Source organism: Vidua chalybeata, chromosome 8 (assembly GCF_026979565.1).
Source record: "Vidua chalybeata isolate OUT-0048 chromosome 8, bVidCha1 merged haplotype, whole genome shotgun sequence".
In the NCBI taxonomy this organism is placed as follows: Eukaryota; Metazoa; Chordata; class Aves; order Passeriformes; family Viduidae; genus Vidua; species Vidua chalybeata.
Genome location: NC_071537.1, coordinates 13501498 through 13521572, shown reverse-complemented (window position 1 = coordinate 13521572; position 20075 = coordinate 13501498). Strand labels below are relative to the sequence as shown.

At 49.9% G+C, this 20075-nt stretch overlaps 2 protein-coding genes across 4 annotated transcripts; one reads left to right on the top strand and one right to left on the bottom strand.

The window, feature by feature from the left end:
- Positions 1–1069: 1069 nt before the first annotated feature.
- Positions 1070–8205, bottom strand: DPCD (deleted in primary ciliary dyskinesia homolog (mouse)). The gene is made up of 6 exons (XM_053948799.1): positions 8100–8205; positions 7754–7834; positions 7031–7155; positions 6102–6235; positions 2417–2519; positions 1070–1271 (listed from the first exon to the last, which is right to left on the bottom strand). Exons 1-6 carry the CDS (start codon positions 8161–8163, stop codon positions 1167–1169), a joined length of 612 nt encoding a protein of 203 aa, XP_053804774.1. The 5' UTR covers positions 8164–8205; the 3' UTR covers positions 1070–1166.
- Positions 8206–8227: 22 nt separating this feature from the next.
- POLL (DNA polymerase lambda) lies at positions 8228–19851 on the top strand. Of its 3 annotated transcripts, XM_053948793.1 has the most exons (9): positions 8228–8663; positions 9562–9705; positions 9962–10259; positions 10856–11021; positions 13551–13874; positions 14386–14559; positions 15479–15607; positions 17595–17763; positions 18072–19851. In XM_053948793.1, exons 2-9 carry the CDS (start codon positions 9591–9593, stop codon positions 18434–18436), a joined length of 1740 nt encoding a protein of 579 aa, XP_053804768.1. In that variant the 5' UTR covers positions 8228–8663; positions 9562–9590; the 3' UTR covers positions 18437–19851. The 3 variants fall into 3 exon arrangements, with proteins under 3 accessions (XP_053804768.1, XP_053804769.1, XP_053804770.1); XM_053948794.1 differs by lacking the exons at positions 8228–8663; positions 15479–15607 and having other exon boundaries at positions 9604–9705; XM_053948795.1 differs by lacking the exons at positions 8228–8663; positions 9562–9705; positions 9962–10259 and adding an exon at positions 10558–10665.
- Positions 19852–20075: the final 224 nt, after the last annotated feature.

The window sequence follows — 20075 nt, the reverse complement described above, 5'->3', positions numbered from 1 at the left end:
CAGCATGGTGCTTTGTTAGAACTTAGTACGTTCATTTCCACTGTCAAGAGGCTGTTCTTCCCTTGTGATGCACAAGAATTGGAGGAATATGTTTGCTGGAGACCCATACTCTAAGGAATTGTCTTGGTTTGAAAGCAGCCTCATCAGGGGAGCTATGTTAGGAGCCCAAGAGCAGCTCACTTGAAGGTAAGGGGTAGGCTTGTGTAGTGACTGTTCAAGTATGAACTGGGACGGAACAACATTCAGAAATCTAAGCAAGGGCATGGCTGTTGGAGGAGTTGGTAAAACAGCACTGTTGGGGTTGTCCCTTTGCAGTGAGGCTTGCAATGGTCCATGTTTGTGCCTTCACAGAAGGGTGGGCAGCTGCTGCTCCTTAGCTGGCCAGTGGCCCATCCACTGCTTCCCCTCCCTGCCAGGCAACTGGAGGCAGCTGCATGTTGGTTCCTGCCCTCTGCACAGCCCTGCCACATTGTGGATGACTGGCACTAAGGAAGAAGCTGCGTGTCTTCCTCTTTACCCTGTTTCATAGGCTGTGCCCACTCAGGTCCAAACACTGATGCTGTTTGCAGAGATACCAAAGTCACCAGAGCATCCTTCTGACTGCATGGAGGAGCCACATAACTGCACAGGAGGGAGCTGCTTCCAAGCACATCCCAGGCAAGTAACGGGTGTGAGGAGAGAGTTCTTGTTTTCCAAACATTACTGCCTTCAGCAATGGTGGCAGATGGGGAATTCCCAAGGTGTCATGTTGGATGGGGGCAGGGCTGCTGGTTGTGGATGTGGTGTGCTTCCTTTGCATACTATAGCTTCCCACAATTCATAGAAGGATCATTCCATCCCTGGAAATGTTCCAGGCCAGGTTGGATGGGGCTTTGAGCAGTCTGTTCCAGTGGAAGGTGTCCCTGCCCATGACAGGGAGGTTAGAACTAAATGATCTTTAAGGTCCTTTCCAACACAAACCATTCTATGGTTTTATGAAATGTCTGCATAAATCAGCAGGCCAGGCAGCAGACAGGTCAACTGCCCTGCCATCTTCCTGGGCTTACAGAGATTCCTCCAAATGTCTCTATTAACAACAACAACATTTTTATTAGATAAGGCAAAATAAATACCATGAAGCTGTGCCAGAGAGCTGCCCCTCACCTCAACCTCTTAGCAGCCACTGCCTACTGGGTCTTACAGTCTCCATCCCCACTGTTAGCTGCCTTTATCTTCTTCAGCTCCTTCTGCAGCTGTTCTTCTGCAGCCAGGATCTCCTTTGGCTTCTGGTACTGTAGGACACAGAGAAATGCCCTTAGCACTCCTGAACTCCTGTTCAGCCTCTGCTCCAAGCAGACCAACTGCAACCTGTTGCTGCCAGCCCAGCAAGGGCCCTCCTGCCAAGGGAGGCCTTGTCATTACCAGCAGCCTCTGAAGCCCATTTAGAGAGGTGGTGCCATCAAGCCAAAGACATTTGCCAAGTTCTGGAGTGTCTTTTACAATGCAAGTAAAACTTTCCAGTTAGGTGTGGAATCCTGGCCCCCACCAACCCCTCTGGAATATCCTGGCAAGCAGATCCTTGCTGTGCTCACTGATCATATGCTCACAAGTGTTGTTTTTATATATATATATATATAAATATATATATATATATATAATATGTTTGGTTTGGTTTTTTTTTTTTAATGCAGAGAGAAGTAAGAGTTGCAGTTCTTCTGTCTTCCCCTCAGAGGCCTCTCACCCAGCTGCAGCTTAGTGGTGGATGCAGGTGCTTTTTGTAAGGTTTGGCCAGCATCAAACAGAAGCTCAGGAGGACTCAAGGTGCTCCTCCTGGCCCATTTCCTCTGCATGTGCAGCCCAGATCTACTGCCAGGTTTCTCATGGAGGGTGTGCCCTCTGTGTAGCTGACTTCTGCATTGAATAAGGCAAACACCTGTTGCTCAAAAGCATCTGTCTGCTCCTTGCAACAAAAAGTGTGTGTCCATGTTGCTAGTCTCTTGCTTCCACCATGTGTGTGGAAGTATTTCCTCTCTGACACAAAGCAACAGGTGATTATTTTTTTATTATTCTGTTTTAAGACTCCAAGACCTCCAAGTGCAGCAGATCCTTGGGCTTTTATGCTCTGAGACAAGAGAAACTTAGTGTCACTGAGAGTGGAGACTTGCTCAGGCCTGAGGGAGGGAATACATGGTAAACAGGGCATGATAGACACTCTTCCATCTGCATGTCACCTTGAACAGCAAGCAGGGCCTCTCCTGCCACTAGGGATCTCTAGGCTAGTGTCAGCATGCCCAGTGTAATCTGAAACTCCCACCGACTGTGTGACAGAGAAGGAGCTGTATGGGTGACCCTCAGCTCTGCCTCATTTCCCCACGTGTAAGAACTTTAGCTTCTTTGTGGACATAAAGAGTGCTGATCTGCATGGTTAAAACCTCACCGTGATGATCAGAGTGTTGTTGGCATGGGTGAAGCTCAGGGCAGCTGCATCCAAGGGGAGGTGGTATCGGTCCAGATCAGGAATAGAGAACTTTTTATAGTACCTACAAATGAGAGAGGAGACAGAAATAAGGAAGGTGGGGTTTCTGTTCTGACACCAGGAGTGCTGAGACACAGACTGCTGGTCTACAAAGTGTACATGAGGACAACAGACCTCTCAGGGTTGGCAGAAGGCCCTTATCCATGTTGTGTGCCTGCTGGTGCCCCCAGGTTAGCAGGAGCACTAGAAACAAACTTCCAAACTGCAAACCAGAGCTGGCAAAGTCCTGAAGAGCTTTGGTGTGTGACAGCAGGCTTGGTCCCTCCAGCTTGCCTGTATGTGTAGTGCCAGCTATGGTTAGCCTACTCAGCCCTACCAAGGTGTTCCTTGTCTTTTTCCCTGCTCATGGTCTCTCTAAAGTAACAGCTTCCTTTAGCTTTTGTCAAAATAGCTGTCAAAGCTCTTGTGCCATATGACTTACTGTGATGCAATCCTTCCTAAACCCCTCTTTTTAACTTCTTGCTCTATTTTCTAGGTAGCTTCTTGCTTTGGTGGCACGGTGGTGCTCATACATACCCCAGGCACAGATCTCCAGGTGTAACTGCCCACAATCACCTGAGCCTCTGCTCTGCAGCATCTCCATGCAGCATCTCCTGCATGGTGGCTGTGGTGCTCCTCTGCACTTACAGCTCTCCTAGTTGTTCCTTCCCTGGTTTATATCTCAGTCTTCCAATAACCTCTCACATCTAAGCAGAGTACAGAGAGGTTTTTCCAGCTAAGAGATTTCCTAAGACTTTGGAGCCAGAACCCTGTAGACCTGTGTCTGTGTTTGCCTGAGATCTTCTGTGCTTGGCATTGCTTGCCCTGCATCTACTGCTTCTCTCTGGGGCTGCACCAAATACACTGGCTTGTGGTCCTATGCCCACCCAGAGGCATGGCTGGATTCTTAGTCTCTTCCAATACTATTGTGGGCAAGCCTCTCCAAGGAATTGGCCTGTAGCTGGTACTGAGGTGCGTGGAGCAGAGTGGGAATAGGCAGTGGCTGCTATCAGGAGGGGTGGTTCTCAATTCAGCTGTCTATGTGTGAGGCTTGGCCTCTCTAGCTACCTCTGCCCAAACTGCAGTTTATTTTCCAAGTCACGGTGAAAACAGCTACAAAGGGCAAATGGCTTTCCCGGTGCAGTGGGAGGAATGTACACGGCTTGTTACCGCAGGGCTCAAACCGTTCTGTGTTGTCACTGCTGTCGGTATTTGGAAAAGGTGGCAGACATGGATAATAAGGGAGATGTCAAAGGTTAAACAGCAGAGATTAGATGAACACAAAGACATGTTAAGGAAGTGTTAACTTCTTACCGATTAGACAAAAAAAAAAAGCAGTACACAGAAAAAACCCACTGTTTCAAAGGGCCTTGGGAGTCATCAATGAAACAGCAGCATTCTGCTGCCCCAGGACTAAGGAGAAGAGGAGAAGAATGGCTTTGGCTGGCCTTAAACTAAAATCTGTGACAAGATCAAAGGAAACCAGATCTGCCTTACCAACCCCTCCTCCTCCTAACATTACCACTGCCTCTCACTACAATAATTGAATCAGGTTTGGCGTTTGGGGAGGTGGCTTTCTAGGTTTGTTTTTAGAGTTCAGTTTAATGGATTTATTTTACAGCAAGAGGTTTTAAGCAAATCCCACTTGAGCAGCCCTTGCCGTGGCCAGAGGGAACAGAGCGACTGGTGGAAGTGAAGAGCTCCTGTCTGGGCTGGGGAGGTAGCTGATGGGTGGTTATCCCAGCCGATGCAGGCTGATTCTCTGCCCTCTCCTCTCACCCCATGGCCAAGGGGCAGTATTACACTCTAAGCCCCAAGTCCTGGCCCGAGATCCAGTTTGTATGTGAAATTACCTCTGTTATTTTCCTACTGGAAACCCACTTTCTGTAGCCCGTAGGGAAAACTGCTACTGGTATGCCGAGAATTTAGAGCTGAGCTACTCAGTAGTGACTTGGCAGCCCATCCTGCTACTTGTGCCTCTGGCTGGCGGTCAGCACAGCTCTGTTGCTCAGAAGCAGCATGGCTGACTTCCAAGGGTTGGAGAGGCTCCGAGGCTTCCTTTCTCTTCCATAGTGATGTGTGCTCTCTCTGTGGATTCCATGCTGTTGTTGCTATCTTGGAATTAGTTGCTGAGTGGTGCCTTGCCCTGGCCAAGACCCAGGAGAAATGATCTAAGATATCCTGGAGCCTGTACTAAGTGTGCTAGTGCTGGTGTCTGTCCCTGCTCCCTACTGACAGCAACGTCATTCTTGTCCTCAGTGAAGTGGCTTTCAGCTTTAATTCTAAAAGTCCTTAACTGTCAGACACAGGCCATGAGTTGCTCTTGGGTCCTCTGGCACTAGTCTGTGAGAGAACAAGTGTCAGCTGCTCATGGAAGACTCTCCTGAGAGTGGTACAAAAAAGCCAGAAGTCAGGTAGGGCATAGGTAAAGCCTCAGTGCTACATCATAACCTTATGGCACCTATGCAGGAAGTTTCCACATACACACCACTATCAGTAGGACTGCGAGTAGATAAGCATGTCTGTGACGGTATGTGGTTGGATTTAGGATCAAGTACTCCATTCCTGTCCTAGCTCCACGGATATCCATGTGTGACCGATGGGAATCTCATTCTTTTGCTACATGGGTCTCCCTACTAAAGCACCACTATTCTGTGAATCCCTCTGTGTGTATTTAGGCCAACATCTTTCTGTATTAGAGCTGTAATTGCTTGCTGTTTCTATGGGTTAACTTCCTTCTTCCCAGCCTTCCGGTTTTGAGCCCCCAGGTATGCTGATGTGCAGAGCTCCAGCAGCATTTTGCCGGGAGACTCGCGGGTGCCGCATCTCGAAGCCCTCGGCAGCAGAGGGGCCGCAGTTCTGTGCCGACAGCACCACCTACAGCCACTTCCATCACCTTCCCTTGTGCTCCCAAGGCTCGTTCCCGGTGCACTCCCCAATACTACAGCTCATCTTGGCTTATCTGAGGCTGTAGATGCTTTGGGACACAGTGTGCGTTTCATTCCATGTGAGATGCCATATATTGACACACTACAAGATGTGGCTTTAACAGCATTTTCCATTTTCTTCCTCCCATCTCAAATCTCTCTTGGTGGAACACTGTGGCACTTCCTTCCCAGATTCAGTCTGTCTTTTTTGCTTGCTACCTCCAGATCACATCACTATCAGACATGTTTATGCAGGGAGATCTGTTTGGGTGCCCACGACTTTGCTATCCATGTTGAATCCTGCAGCATTCTGAGATGCAGTGACTAAATCGGAGGGAGAAAATGGAATGTTCTAGCTTCAAGAGGCCTGCAAGACTCTTACTTTATTTTTCTAAGAAAATGACATCTGACAGTAAGAACAGCGCAAGCACCACCCTACAGGAGCCAAGATGAGTTTGCAATGGCCAGTGCAGAGTTTGTGGGGCCCTACTTGTAAATGTGTCTGAGGCAGTTGGGAGTGGAAACTGGGCAGCAGGAGACATGTGCTGCAAGGTGAGGCCCCTCAGCCCTTGCACACAGGGAACAGAAGAGGGGACAGCCCCCTGTGCAATCACTAGCCTGCTCCCTGTGCCAGCCCACCCCAAGGGACTGTCAGCACCAGCAGTGCTGTCCTTACTGACTTCTTGTTGGTGGTCCGGATGACGCAGCAGCGCTGCTCCTCCTCCACGGAGACACTGTAGACCTCTTTGGGGTAGGGAAGGTTACGGATCCGCCACTGGAAGCTGCTCAGGGTATCCTTCCTCATGAAGATAGGCTACAGCAAACAAGTACCTTTAGCAAGGCCTCTCCAGCTGTCTCCTCTCCTCCCTGTCTCCTTCCTGTACTACCTTGTGAGACTCCACATGGGAACAGCTTTTCTTTCACACTGGAGCATTAAGGAGTAACTCAAGAAGCTGCCTGAGCACCACTTTCCTACAGCTAGGGCTGTTCTGCTGTGTCTCAGGGCACTGCTTGAGGGACACTGAAAGTGAACAGTGAGGAAGCCTTGCAGTACAGGGTTACAGGGGCCTCTTCCTCACAGACAACCAAATACTGAGCTCTGCCTGCTCTAGGAACCTGCTGGACTCAGTCCTAGCTCTGCCCCAATTTGTGGTGCAGAGCTGTGCTTGTGTTTCAGAAGCACAGCTTCTGAAAAGATAATGAGAGACTAAAACAGCTGCGCCCTCAGCTAGAGGGGTGTGAAGATGAACCAAACTGTGCTCTATTAGGGAGCAGCCTGCTATGCACTGCCTGTGCCTTTCATTGCTATCACCTTTGTTTTCTATCCTCTGACTATACTCCACTGGCATTCCTGTCACCCTGCTCTTTCAAGACAGGATAGTAGTTGGCCAACACAACAGTACAGTTTCTTTACTTAAGGAAACTACAAATCTCTTGAAGACTCCTAAAAAACCTAAGCTGTGCCTTCTTTCTACTCAGCCCTGCAGTTTTGGGGTGATTTGTAGCAGAGTGCTGGGTGCATTAAGGCTGTCTCTTGGTGACCTGTGCTCTACCAACTACTGTTGTAAGCACAAGACAAAAGTAGTTTTAGATGCAGACCCTTACATACATTTGAACTGCTCTCTGTTATAAGCTCTGACTCCAGTGCTCCCAGGAGTGGCGAGGTTGGCTCTCCCACTTCCACCTGCCACTTGCCGGTGCCCCCAAGGGTGTTCTTCTCTCGCCATTTTCTACCTGAGGAAGAGAGAAGAAGGGTTTTCATTCTTCTGCTCTCTAAGAACTCCAGCAACTGACTGAGATGATATGAATATATGTATCTTAATTCCAGTAATTTTGACTTTGGTGTGAGTTGATCTGCTAGTTGGCCTATTCCTAGGTCAGAAATTCTGTGCTGAATGCCTTTTTTGCTACTTGGTGCTGAAGCCATGGTGGGGTTGCGACAGGTGCTGCGCTGCAGCTGATGTGGTTTTGGACAAGAGTTATAAACAACACTTTGTTTGCGGTAACAAAAGCCACCAAAAAGCATATTTCAGCCCTTCATGTGGTACAGACTTGGTGCCTGGCAACTGTGATGGCAATCCCATCTAGTCCATCCATGTTGTGACAGATGGGATGTTTGGGGGAAATCCTGGGCTAAAGCAAGGTCTGCTATGCCATAAAAGTCAGAGAACCCTGGCTGCAAACTGGACCCTACTTCTGTCCCTACAAAATTCTGCTACAGACATGACTGTCTCCCAGAATAGGCAGGGATGATTTGTTCCTGACCAGGTGGTCCATCTCAACACCCCAGCCCTGAGGGTACAGACCCACTGCCCTGCAGAGCACCACTTACTTATTAACTGGCCAGTCTTAATGTCGTACTCTTCGGCCATCTCCTTCCCATCCTCGAACAAGTAGTGGATCTTCCGCTTCCCTAGAGGCAAGGCAGGTGTGAGAAGAAACAGGATACACCTACCCCTGGGTGTAGGGCTGTGTCCCACTGTCTGGGGCCCTATCCCATTGTCCGGGACCCCGTTCCCATTGCCCGCGTTGATGGCCGTGTGTCCTTCCCTGGGGCCCTGCCCGGGGTGCGGGGCTGTGCCCAGGCGCGCTCCCCTCCGCGCCCGCTCGCTGCAGGGCCACCCCACATCCCGCGGCGGGGGCAGTCGAGGGCTATCCCGACCCTCGCCCGCGGTTACCGTCCTGCACCAGCGCCGTCTTGCCGGCCGCCCGCAGCCGCTCCAGCCAGCTCGGCACCGCCATGGCGGCCGCGCCGTCGCCGCGGTAACGCGGAAACTTCCGCCCGCCGCCCGGATGCGCTTCCGGCCCGGCCGAGCTGAGCGCGGCCCTGCCCGGCCGCGGCCCCGCGCTCGTTCGGGGCCCTTCCCCTCTCCGGCTGTCCCCCCTCGGCTTCTGCCTTCCCTCAGCTCCCCCGGGCACAGCCGCGAGGTCTGGGGGGGGGGTCGTTCTTGCCCCGGAGGTTGTGGGTGCTGCCAGCCCCGAGCTGGTGGCCTTGAAACCTTGGCGGCCTGAGGAGGCTGGCAAGGCAGGTTTGGTGCCCGGCGCGTGCGTTGTGGTTTATGGGAGTTAAAATACAGCCTGCAGAAACACGCTTCCGAGCCCTGGAACGTACTTGGGCACCCAGAACCTTGGCGGGCTTTTGGTGTGGGCTTTTTCTCTATCTAATAGAAAGGATTACTGTTTCCAGAGGGCTTTTTTTTTTTTGGTCAAAACGCCCTGAAAACTGAAGCGTTTCAGCGAAGGTGAGTTTTAGAAATGTAGCAGGATTTCTGTTCCCATGAAGCTGAACTCTTCCTCACAGAAGTGAGGGCTTGAGTCGAGCTCTCGGTTGGTCTTCAGAGGATTATGTTTAGTGCTCAGATGAGAAGGGGACTATAGCAGGAAGCCATGGCCCGATGGGACCATTTTCAGCTTTTCTGGGTTTGGTAGGATAGGTTTGTGGTGGACTGTATGTGAGAGCTGTAAGAGAAACAGTGCTGCACAGAGAGAAACCAAGCTGGTGTTTACTCAGCACTGCAGCCACATGGAAGGGGCTTATTTGGGCTATAAAAAACTGAGCTTCCTTGTTCCTGGTAGTTCAAGCTCCAAAGTTTGCATTTGTGAGGCTTATCATGGTAAAGCTACAGTTGTACCCACATTGAACTTGGCTAGTTAATCTTCAGTAATTTGCTATTTCCAGATGAAGCCAAGTTGGGAGTTTTCCTCTTGTGGCTGTGTGAAACCCTTGGTGTCAATCAGTGTTTTGTCTCATAGGTGACTGGATTTCAGCCCTGGCAAGAGAAGTGTTTCCCTCTTGGGAATGTGCTTAAGAAATACCTGGAAAATAAAGTTGCTTCTTTAGGCTGAACAGATAGGAGCTCTAAAATGTTAAAATAGTTGAATGTTTTCCATTGTAAGAACCCAGCTGTAGAGGCTTCTAAGACATTCAGGTAGGGTTAACTTAAGTGACTTTCTGACTTTGGTTTTTCTGACCTTGTGGGCTGCATTTCTTGATTCTGGTTGCCTCCCCTCAGGGTTAGCATTTTTGAAAGGCAACAACAAAGAACTTCAAAACAACAAAGACAGTGAGCAACGTGAGTGAATCTGGAGTTGTGGTTAGGTAAGATCTAAGCAAACTTGCTGTTTCTTATTTGTATGTAGCAATTCCTGCTAACCTTCCCACCGGGCCTATGGAACCACGAGGGATTGTCAAAGCCTTTCCCAAGAGGAAGAAGATGAGGGATGACTCGGAGAAAAGCATCCCTCCAAAAATCCCGAAAGAGGAAGGAACAGAGATACCTGAGGGTAAGCCCTGTGTCCCTGTGATGCAGGATACAATACTTATACCCAGCGTGTTAATTGCAAGTGCTGTTCCCCAAAGGCTTTTTCTGGCTCTCAGTGTGTTTTCTATAGTGGTCATAGCCAGCTTGGTTTGGTGTGTCCAGCTGGAGCCCCCCAAAGACTGCCTGCCAGGGCTGGTGCCATCAAGTCCCGTGTGAGAGATGTAGCCCTGCTGGGTTGGAGCACTTTCACTGTGTCCCTGCCCCTGTGCTTTCCTCAGCAGAGTGGCTGAAACCAGTCATCGCCTACGTGTTGCAAGCCGGCATTGGCCAGACCAGGGCTGAGATCTTCCACAGGCAGATTGTCCAGAACGGGGGTGTCGTTCACAGCCAGCTCTCCTCGGAGGTGACACACGTCATTGTGGCTGAGGACATGGACTGTGAGCGCGCCTTTCGGCTCCTCAGATTAACCAAGCTGCGCCCGGGGCTGCAGCTGGTGAAGGCAGCCTGGCTTAGTGCTTGCATTAGAGACCAGAAGCTGCTGAGTACTGCTGGCTATGGTGTCTTTATCCCTCGCAGGTATGCAAATGCAGCACTGCCATTCCTCCTTGCATTTCCTCTATCCTAAACTGAACAGCACTACAATTTGACCTCTGCTCAAAATCTTGGACTGCAACTCCTTGCAGCTCCTGTGAGCATAATTTAAAGTTCTGTGTGGTAGCAAAACATATACCAGGGCCCAGAAGTACCACCAAAAGTCCTGTCACTTGCCACAGGTGCTAAAGGCACCTCTTCCTAATCCATCAGTGATAACAAGATGTCTCTTACAAATACGGAGAATTAAATACTGTTTCTTACTTATTGCAGATGAAAGGTAGAGAGAAATTTGAAACTAGGCACAAGAGGAAATTAAGAATGGAGCAGCAGGCACAGATTAGGATCAGAATGTTTTGGCTATGTTTTGGAGAGAGAGTCTAAGAGTGAGGTAGGTAGGAGTGGAAGTTGCAGGTCAGCAAGGTAAATGTTAACTGGGGAGTTGAGCTAAAACCAGAGTAATTAATCTGTGATCTGAGAGAGTACAATTCATGTGGGTTGTTTGGTCCATCCCAAAACATGCAGAAGGATTTCTTGGTCAAGCTTCCTTCTCCTGTACTGAGACATCTGGTCCATGGCAGGTACCTGGAGGAGGAGAAATTCCAGAAAGAACAGCTACAGATCCTGGACAGAGAAAAAATCCAGCCCACAGCAGAGGAGGGAGCAGTGAAACCGAGTACTGAATCCCAGGCAGAGGATTCCTCACAGCGAGGCTTGGGCACCCTCGGGCAGCAGCAACTGACTGAGGTGAGACTTTCCTGCACAGATCAATCTCCTTGTGAGCAGATCCTGCATGCTGCTTTTCCTGGCTAAGAGCATCCCTGTAGGATACCATGTGAGATTTTCTTAGCAAAGGGAGGGTGTTTGGATTTCCAGTGAGCCAGACTCAGCCTGTGGACATGGCTACTGCTTCTCTTTGTCCTTTTTTGGTGTTAAGAATATAAACAGCACCCCTAAATTGTTAAATCAGGACATTTCCAGCTGAAACAGTCCTGGTTCTCTGATAAGGCCAAGGCTCACTATGGTGATACTCACTTATGTCCTTTTGAGGAATATTCCCTGTCTGAGAATATCTTTTTTTCAGGAAGTTGTCTCTGATACTTCATCCCATGTTCCTGCCTGAACCATAAGGACCACTTCTCCACTCCTTGGCAAACACCCTGTTCAGACACATGTTTGTACAGTGGATCAGGTTGCTACCAGGAGGATCGTGGAGGTGTCCTTAAAATACCTGTGTTGGGTTATTAGTGGCTTCTGCTGTGAGTCAGCTTCTCTGGCCTCCTGTTAGCTTTCCTGCCTTTCTCTGTATTTTTGCTCAAATTTGCTGAATTCTTCTTGGGCATTCGTGTCATTCAGATCTATCTGTAGCAAAGTTACCTCAAACATCCCCTGCAGCTGCCTTGTATTGCTGGCATCTGTTTTGCAACACAGTCCAAAATTTTGTTGCCCAAAGCCTGCAATGACTCTCTACCTGGCAGCTCCCCGAGGGCACAAAAGCCACATTTGTAGACATTTCAGTAAAATCCCTTGTCCCAAGCTTAGATCTGTGTGACTTGGGGAGGAGTAGGATATGCTTTAAAGACAATACCAACCGCTTGAGACCCAGCTACAACAATAAAGCTGAAACTTAGTTTAGAAGCAGCTTTTAAACACAGAGTCTTTTCTAGCTTGGGTGGATGTTTTTTTCGCTAGGAGATGGTGGGTGTCAGTGGTTCATACTAAACAGAGACTAATCTGGGAGTTCTGCCTTTGGATGTAAGCTCCTGTGAGGAAATCCTGTTACAGTCAGACTAGCAACCACTTTTTGACTGGCATCCAGATGCAGTAGTTGTCTGCAAGGCAGCCTCTGTAAGCAGTGTCAGTTACTCTCTGTGAACCCAGAGCTGTCACCCCAGGCTGCCTGTCTCCCTCTCAAGTAGCCTGTTGCTACTAGTTGGTTTTGCACATGTGGTTGTAAAGAGTCCATCAGCTTTGCTGATGAAGTGTAGTCAGGGGTTTAAGGGCTGTTTCACCTCTGTGACACTGCTGGCCAAGAGGATGGGAATTGCTTCCAGCTCCAGCTGCAGGGTTGTCTGTGTTGTGAATGGATAACGTGCTCCTTTATATGCTTTTAAGGGGCTTACTGACTTATCTGAGCCTTCTGAGGCTTTGCTGCCCTTAGAGAGAACAGCATCTCAAGGGAGTAGCATTTCAAGACAAACTGATTAAGTCTATCAAATCTTCAATCTTACCCAGTTTTCAGAGTTATAAAACTAAACTGCAAAACACATCCCATCTATGTGTCTCCAGACCTCCTGCCTCCTCAGCCAGCAGAACCAGAGGTTGTAAGGATGTGGCTCTTACTTAGGCTCACACTGTGCCGAAACTCATAACAGAGCATGGTGTGCCGGATGTAATTGCTGGACTGATCCCAAACAACCCTGCATCATTCAGAGTTACTTCCACAACTCAGAAGCTCTTGGATCTTCATAGACTCCCTGTTTATAAATCAGGGGAGATGGGACTCTAGTGAGCAAAGTAGTCTGCAAAGCCTCTGTGCAGCTTTCCACTTCTATCCCCTTTTCTTCATTACCTGAAGCCGAGGCTCATTGTTTCTTAAGTCTACACAGAGGCATCTTAATTCTGAGGGTATCAGCAAATGCACACATTGGTTCTTTCTTCTGTCACTGAGGAATGTGAGGTCCTTTGTGTCATTCCTTCCTCCCCCTTTTCTCTTGCAGATAGCCATGGGGAAAATTAGGGGGTTTAAATTTACTACTTTTGTTAAGATTTTGTGTCTGTAAACTGAAAACAAAGTTCAGTGCCTATCTGCTGTCATCTACATCATGGGGTAGAAGTTGCTGAGTCTGAATGTGAGAGGTGTGCCTATGCTGCCACCAGACGAGCTAAAGGTTTCCCAGTGGGAACAGGGAGTCAGCATCTCTGCTAGCCAGGGATTTTGGCATTGTCATACCTTGCTGCTGGCAGCAGTTGCTCACTTAGTGTCTTACCTCAGTTAGGGGCTTGGCTGTAAGAGGGGACTGTGTGCTTGAATCACAGGTAGACAGCAGTATAGTCTCCTGTGCAGTGTGAGATGTGCATGTGTAGCTTGAGGTGTGAGGAACTGTGGTGTGCATATAACCAGCCACTTCTAGAGGTGGCATTTGGAGCGTGGCATGCCCAGGAGGGAGGGTGGTTAGTGCTCTGGCTTCCTAATCTCAGAAGTAGCTCGTACCAAAGGGACATATGAGGCATGCACTTATTCTCACATGGCTGCTTTTTGATCTTTCCCTAAAGAAATACTCTGATGATGAAGACAGTGAAGGAGAAGATGCTGGTGTTACCCAGGGAGACCTGGAAGCATTGATTTCTGGCCACTACCCTGTGAAATCATCAGAGGAGATTAGTGACAGCTCTTACACAGTGGCCCAGCCTCCCAGCAAGTGGGTTTGTGCCCAGTCTTCCAACACCAAGAAGGAAAATCACAACCAATGCATCACAGAGAAGCTGGAAGTGCTGGCAAAGGCTTATTCTGTCCAGGGGGACAAGTGGAGAGCTCTGGGCTACTCCAAAGCAATCAATGCACTCAAGAGCTACCATAAACCAGTCACCTCCTACCAGGTAAAACACCTCCCCAGGGGGGTGGAGCAGGGAGAAGACCTTCAATGGAAGTTGTATAGCAAGTGCAAGTTGAGATTTATTGACCACACACAGTGTTTGCAGAACCATAGAAAAATGGAATCTGAGCCTTTTAGGGCCAAATCTGGACACTCTCAAGATAAATGCCTTCCTTAGACACAATGCAGGGATCATTTTCATCTTCCTTTTCATCAACAGCAACTGGCCACTGAAATTGGTAATATGTAAAACAAAATGGATATGAGTCTTAGGGGCTGTGGCAGTCCAGCAGTTCAGTGTGTTCGTGTTTCAGTCCCATTCTGCAGGCTTGTCCTTTTCCACTTGAACTGATCAGCCAAGGTAAGCCTGGGCTAGAGAGGAGACCATCAGGCAGGACTAGTCCTACCACTTACCCTTTACTCATCAAATGAATAACCAGGCTCTGAGTCAGTAGCAGCTCCCCAGCTTGTCTATGATCTTTGCTTTTCCAGTAGCAGCTCGGGTTTCTTTCTAGGAAGCCTGTAAAATCCCTGGGATTGGGAAGAGGATGGCAGAGAAGATCCTGGAGATCTTGGAGAGTGGGCACCTGCGCAAGCTGGATCACATCAGTGAGAGTGTGCCTGTGCTGGAGTTATTTTCCAACATCTGGGGAGCAGGGGTCAAGACAGCTCAGATGTGGTACCAGCAGGTAAGTTCAGTGCCTTACACAAGAGGCTTTCAGGTCATGGTTTGAAGACTGCTGCTGAGTGTAGGAGAATTACTTTCACAAATAGGTTTTAATTGTTAATACCTACAGGTAAGATTTAAATCTGGGTTTTTTTGGGAGGAACTATGAGGTTGGGTCCCATTGTGTCTCAGCACCCAGCTGAGACTTTAGTTGTGCTGGGGCAGGTAAAGGACAAAGATGTGGAGAAGAGGAATGGGATATATGCTGCTTCTGCTCTAGCATCACTTCTTGGAGCTCATGTCACACTGGTCATGGCAATGATGTTGCTGAGAGCCAGGCTTGAATCAGGGCATCTTGGCCATGAGAGCTCCTGATGCAATTGCTGGCTTTTGACCTGTAGCTGTCAGAGTAGCCATCCATCTTGTCTGGAAGTTACAAGAATCAGGTTGAAATAATTGTGCCAACAGGAGCAGCCCAGCCCACTGTGTGGGTTCCTTCTTTAAAAGCAGTTTGTCTTCTGAGCATGAGCTAATGAAGCCTGGTTTCCTGTAGTGTTTGGTTTGTGACTGGATTCTTGACTGTCTTAAAAATACATTTGTGTTCATGCTGTCAGCTTTCCCTCATTGGGATGTTGTGGGTGTTGTTCCTTTACCTGCATTACTTGTTTGTTTTCCTTTAGGGTGTAGGGACACTATGCCTTAAGAGCAGTAGCCTTCTGTGAGAGGAGGTGGAGATTAGAGGTGTGCATGGATAGTGCAATTGCCTAAATGCCTTCTTTTAGGAACCAGGCCTTGAAGTGTTCTCTACATGTGATCTCAGAAGCTGTGACTTGGCCTGAACTTGAGACAGGCTAAATACAGTCTTCCCAAATCTTGGTGGAAAGTATGTGAAGAGCAAAGTCTTGGTAGATGTCTGAATGTCAGCACATGGTCTGCACTAGGGTTTCAGGACACTGGATGACATCCGCACCAAGGCTACTCTGACCAGCCAGCAGGCTGTGGGGCTGAAGCACTACACGGATTTCCTGGAGCGCATGCCTCGGGAGGAAGCTGCGGAAATAGAGCAGACCGTGAGTAGCTTGGCTCCAGGCCCTCAGAGTGCAGTACCTGCTGGGACATGACAGGAAGGTACACGCTGTGAAAATAGCCCTCGTGTTATAGCTGAGCTCTTCAGCCTCTCCTCTGAGTGGGGTCAGTGCTTGGGGGACCCTTTTTGGGCATGGGCACACAAGGCTCCTACCTTGCCCCATAAGAAGGTTCAGTCTGAGTGCCTGGCAAGGAGGAGGATACTTCACAGGGATCAGTCCTACGCACTGCTTTGAAGAAGGCTGCATGTGGCATGGTGAGATAAGCAGGTTCCTAGCTCTGCTTTCTTGCCTCTCATCATGTCTGGAATGGTTGCTTTCAGCTGAGGTGTCCCTGGTGCTGCTTCTTCAAAGGAAGCTGTGAGCACCTTGTGATCTAGTTGTCAGTTAGAGAACAGAGAGTGGATATCCTTGGTGGAAGCAGCAAGGATATCCAGGGGGATCCAGGCTGCAAATGAGTGCTGCTTGCTGTTGGATGCTGTGGCACTCCATGACTACGGGGTGCTAAGCCAATGTATCCTAATGTGAGCAGAGAGCCTGGAGGACACGCTGTCATTGCTACCCCTGTGCTCTCCAGTCACCATGGAAGCACCAGCCAGTGTGACCCTGTCACTCGGCCACAGGGCCTGGCCATGAAGAATACCTTCCTGCCAGGCTCCTGCTGGGGTGTCAGTACTGTGTGCCGGATTAGCCATTTTGGTGGTGAGTGGTCCCTTTCCCAGGCAGGCTGGGCTGAGGAGCTGGCTCTTGGGAGTGGGTCTATTGTTATCTTGATGGGATTACTGTGCTTCCCTCCATACACAGGCGCACACCTCTGATCCAGGCCCTGGAGAGAGAATGAGGGATTAGTCACTGTCTGTGCTGCCTGTCACAGTGAGATCTGAGGAGCTTTTAGGCTCTCGGGTGGGGCTGGGAGTTTTCTAGAAATCTTCATTTAAAGCCAGAAGGGGGGCAAAAACACCAGAGGAGGGCTTGCTCCGCATGAGAAAGGCTTGTGGCTTCTTGGAGCACCTTTGGGGCAAAGGTTAATGGGTTTATCTCTTGCTAATGAAGGATGATCCCCAAGAGTGACAAGGGGCTGTGGGCACGGACACTGCCTTGCTGAACCCCAGCCTCTGTGATGGCCCCATCACTAGAAATTGCTGAGCCCCTCATTATTTGCTGCCAGCAGGGTGATTGGCACAATCAGGCCAAGAATACTTTAGGCCTGTCAGGGACTTGGGAGCCTTTCTTAAACATGTAATGAATGAAGCTGTCAGAGTTAGCACTGTCTGCACAAAACAGGAGCTGGGGTCCAGCTTGGAGAAGACTGTAATAGGGGAAGTTCTTATTATGTGTTTGAAGACTGGCAGCAGCATTTTGGCAGCCCTTTGGTCTAAAATGCTGGGACAATTGTGCTTTTTCTGGGTCAGGAAGCCCAGCTCTCCTGGAGAGGCAGAGCTCCTTCCAGGAGTGAACTCCAAGGGGTACGCACAGATTTCCTGCTGTGTTGGATCCTGCTGGAGAGACTTCACGAGCCCATCCCTGTTTTTTGAAACAGGGCCTGTGACTATCACCTGTTGAACTGATTTGCTTTGTGGGCAGAGCTAGTGAGCCTTGTGCTTGTAGGACAGCTGAAAAACCTCTTATCTCATGCTGTCTCAGAAACTGAAGGCTCTGAAAGCTTGTGCAGTACTTTGCCCCTTCATATTCCTGCTTGTCCCAACCCAGTGCTCCCAAGAGCTGATGGCCAGTCACTATATGGTGTGGCATTGTGCAGGATGTTTGCAGGACTGGGTGGAGGCTTCTCTGGCTCACTCCTTCCCTGATAGCAGGCCAGCCTTCTTCGTGGAGTAGTGTGCCATGCCTGCCAAGTGTATGCAGACTCTAGAAATGCAGGACAGGCCTCAAGGCAGGCATGAGATCCTTTGCTGACATGATGGAAAGGGCATGAAGAGGCTGGCCTCTGACTCCTCATCCCTCTTTCTCGAAGGTCAGACAAGCTGCCCTGGCCCTGAAGCCTGGCCTCGTGTGTGTTGCCTGTGGCTCCTACCGTCGGGGGAAGGCCACCTGTGGAGATGTGGATGTGCTGGTCACTCACCCAGATGGGCAGTCTCACCGTGGGGTGTTCAGCAAACTGCTCAACAGCCTCCGCAGGAGCGGTAAGAGGGCGAGGAAGCTGCTCTTAGAATGGCCAAGGCAAGGAGGCAATGAGGTGGATGGCATTCATTGAAGGATAGGTGATCACTTCTCCCAAGGGTGGGACATCTTGTTAGTGTTTAAAATTACTGTCCCTGGACCTGGCTCAACTGTAGCTTTAAGGAGGGAATATTGCTGCAGCTCACTGTGTTATACCTGGGGTCCCACAGCATGTTACGAGACATCTCTGCTGCTCTCTGGGCAGTGGGGAGTTCAGCATGGAGGTGTCTGTCTACCACTGAGCTCCCCTTGGCCTGTTCTCTCTTCCCAGGCTTCCTTACAGATGACCTGGTGAGTCAGGAGGACAACGGTGATCAGCAGAAGTACCTGGGCGTGTGCCGCCTGCCCGGGCCGGCGCAGCGTCACCGCCGGCTGGACATCATCGTGGTGCCGTACCGCGAGTTCGCCTGTGCCCTGCTTTACTTCACGGGCTCGGCTCACTTCAACCGCTCCATGCGCGCCCTGGCCAAGACCAAGGGCATGAGCCTGTCGGAGCACGCGCTCAGCTCGGCCGTGGTGCGAGGCCCTGGGGGTGCCAAGGTGGCATCTGGCCATACTCTGCCCACGCCCACAGAGAGAGATGTCTTCATTCAGCTGGGGCTGCCTTACCGGGAGCCCTCCGAACGGGACTGGTGATGCCTGGCTGTCACCCTGGGCTTGCTGTTGTGCTGCTGTTTTGAAGGATTTGATTTCCCCAGTGGTGGCAAGGCTCTGTGGTGCCTGCAGGCTGAGGAACATATCCCAGCAAACTGGGGTTTCTTGCAAGCTTGAGGCCTGGCTGCTGGTCAGAGTTCTGTGGCTTCCTCAGCAGAGGCTGTGTGCTGGAACCACACTGGAAATGCTCTCTTGGTGTGGTTACAAAAGGGCTCACTGCCCATCAGCTACCCTGATCCTGCTCTCCCCAACTTTGGAAGATTGGGCTGCAGAACCTTGTGATCCAGCCCCTGACGGTGCTTAGGAACAAAGGAAGTGGGATGCATCTTTCTCTGTATCTAAGCACTGACACTCTGAAATTTCTGTTCTGAGCTGTGAATGAAGGTAGCAGAGGTCTAGTTTAGTTCTGTGACAGGCCTTCCTCCGCACTACTGCTGGCAGCTGCTACTGCAGGAGTCTCAAGGGTTAAGTGTGCTGCTGCTGTGTCCTTCTCTCTGAGCTGATGTGCCCTTTGATGGGTTCCATTGCACAGGGCCAGGCTGCTGTTACTGCCACCAGCTTTCCCTGGTACCAGCTAAGCCTTGAAAGAGACATAGGGACCTGAGGTGCTGTACCTACTTGCTCCCAGCTTTGTGTTCTTAGAATCCTCAGATTTACTCAGAGCCCTGGTCTGGCCCAAGACCTCCTTTCTTGGTGCAGGAGATGAGCAGAGCTCACAGCTTGTGGAGCTGTGCTCAGGAGGGATTTGAATGTAATGTCACTGAATGTAACCCAGCAGCGCTGCGTTTCTGTCTGTCGGAGGAATGGAGACAGAGAGAAACACAAGGAGATAGTTAAGTTCTAATTGGGGCAAAGCAAAACCTTTTCCCCTTTTTTGTGTGGAAGCCATGGAGTCATCTGGTCTTTGATCAGGGAAAGTGTGTGTTTGTGTATACATGTACGTGTGGCTGGTCCCACGAGTTCCATGGGAGTGCATTTTATTTCTCAGGAAACATCGACTACTTTATATTGTGGAGATGAATTTCCCAGAGACATTGAGTGCTCTGTCTGTTACAGGTATTGCAGTGGTAGCTGTACCTGGCAGAGGTGCTATGGTGGGCATTTCTGTGCCGGGACCCCGGGGCTCTTGCTCCCTTGTGGGAGATCTGGCCCCATCACAGACAGTGACAAAGCTGCATGTTTGCTGCTAGGGCAGGCACAAACCAGGTGGGTTTGCACAGTTCCTGTGGCTTCTGGGCACCAACAGGGCTGGGGCTTTGCTGGGGTGGCCCACACCCCATCAGTGGCATTTGTCAACCCAGCCTTTCTGCTGGATGCCTGAGGGAAATGAATGTCTTTTGGCATGTCTTGGTGCTTTGAAATTTGAAGTGTAATAAATAAATTCCTTCTCTCTTTTCCCTTGGTGTATCTGTCTTTTTACTCTTTGCACTGTGACTGTTGGGACTTTCTCATGTGGCTTACCAGGAGCTCCTCCTGTGGTGGTCCATTTCTCTGGTTTCAGTGGAGGTGGAGAACACACAGTGGAGATACCATACTGTTGGACCAGCACTTCTGGCTCTCAGGGCAGGGAGCTGCTGGCCACCATCCTCCCATACCATCCTCTGTCCTGGCATCCAGCTGA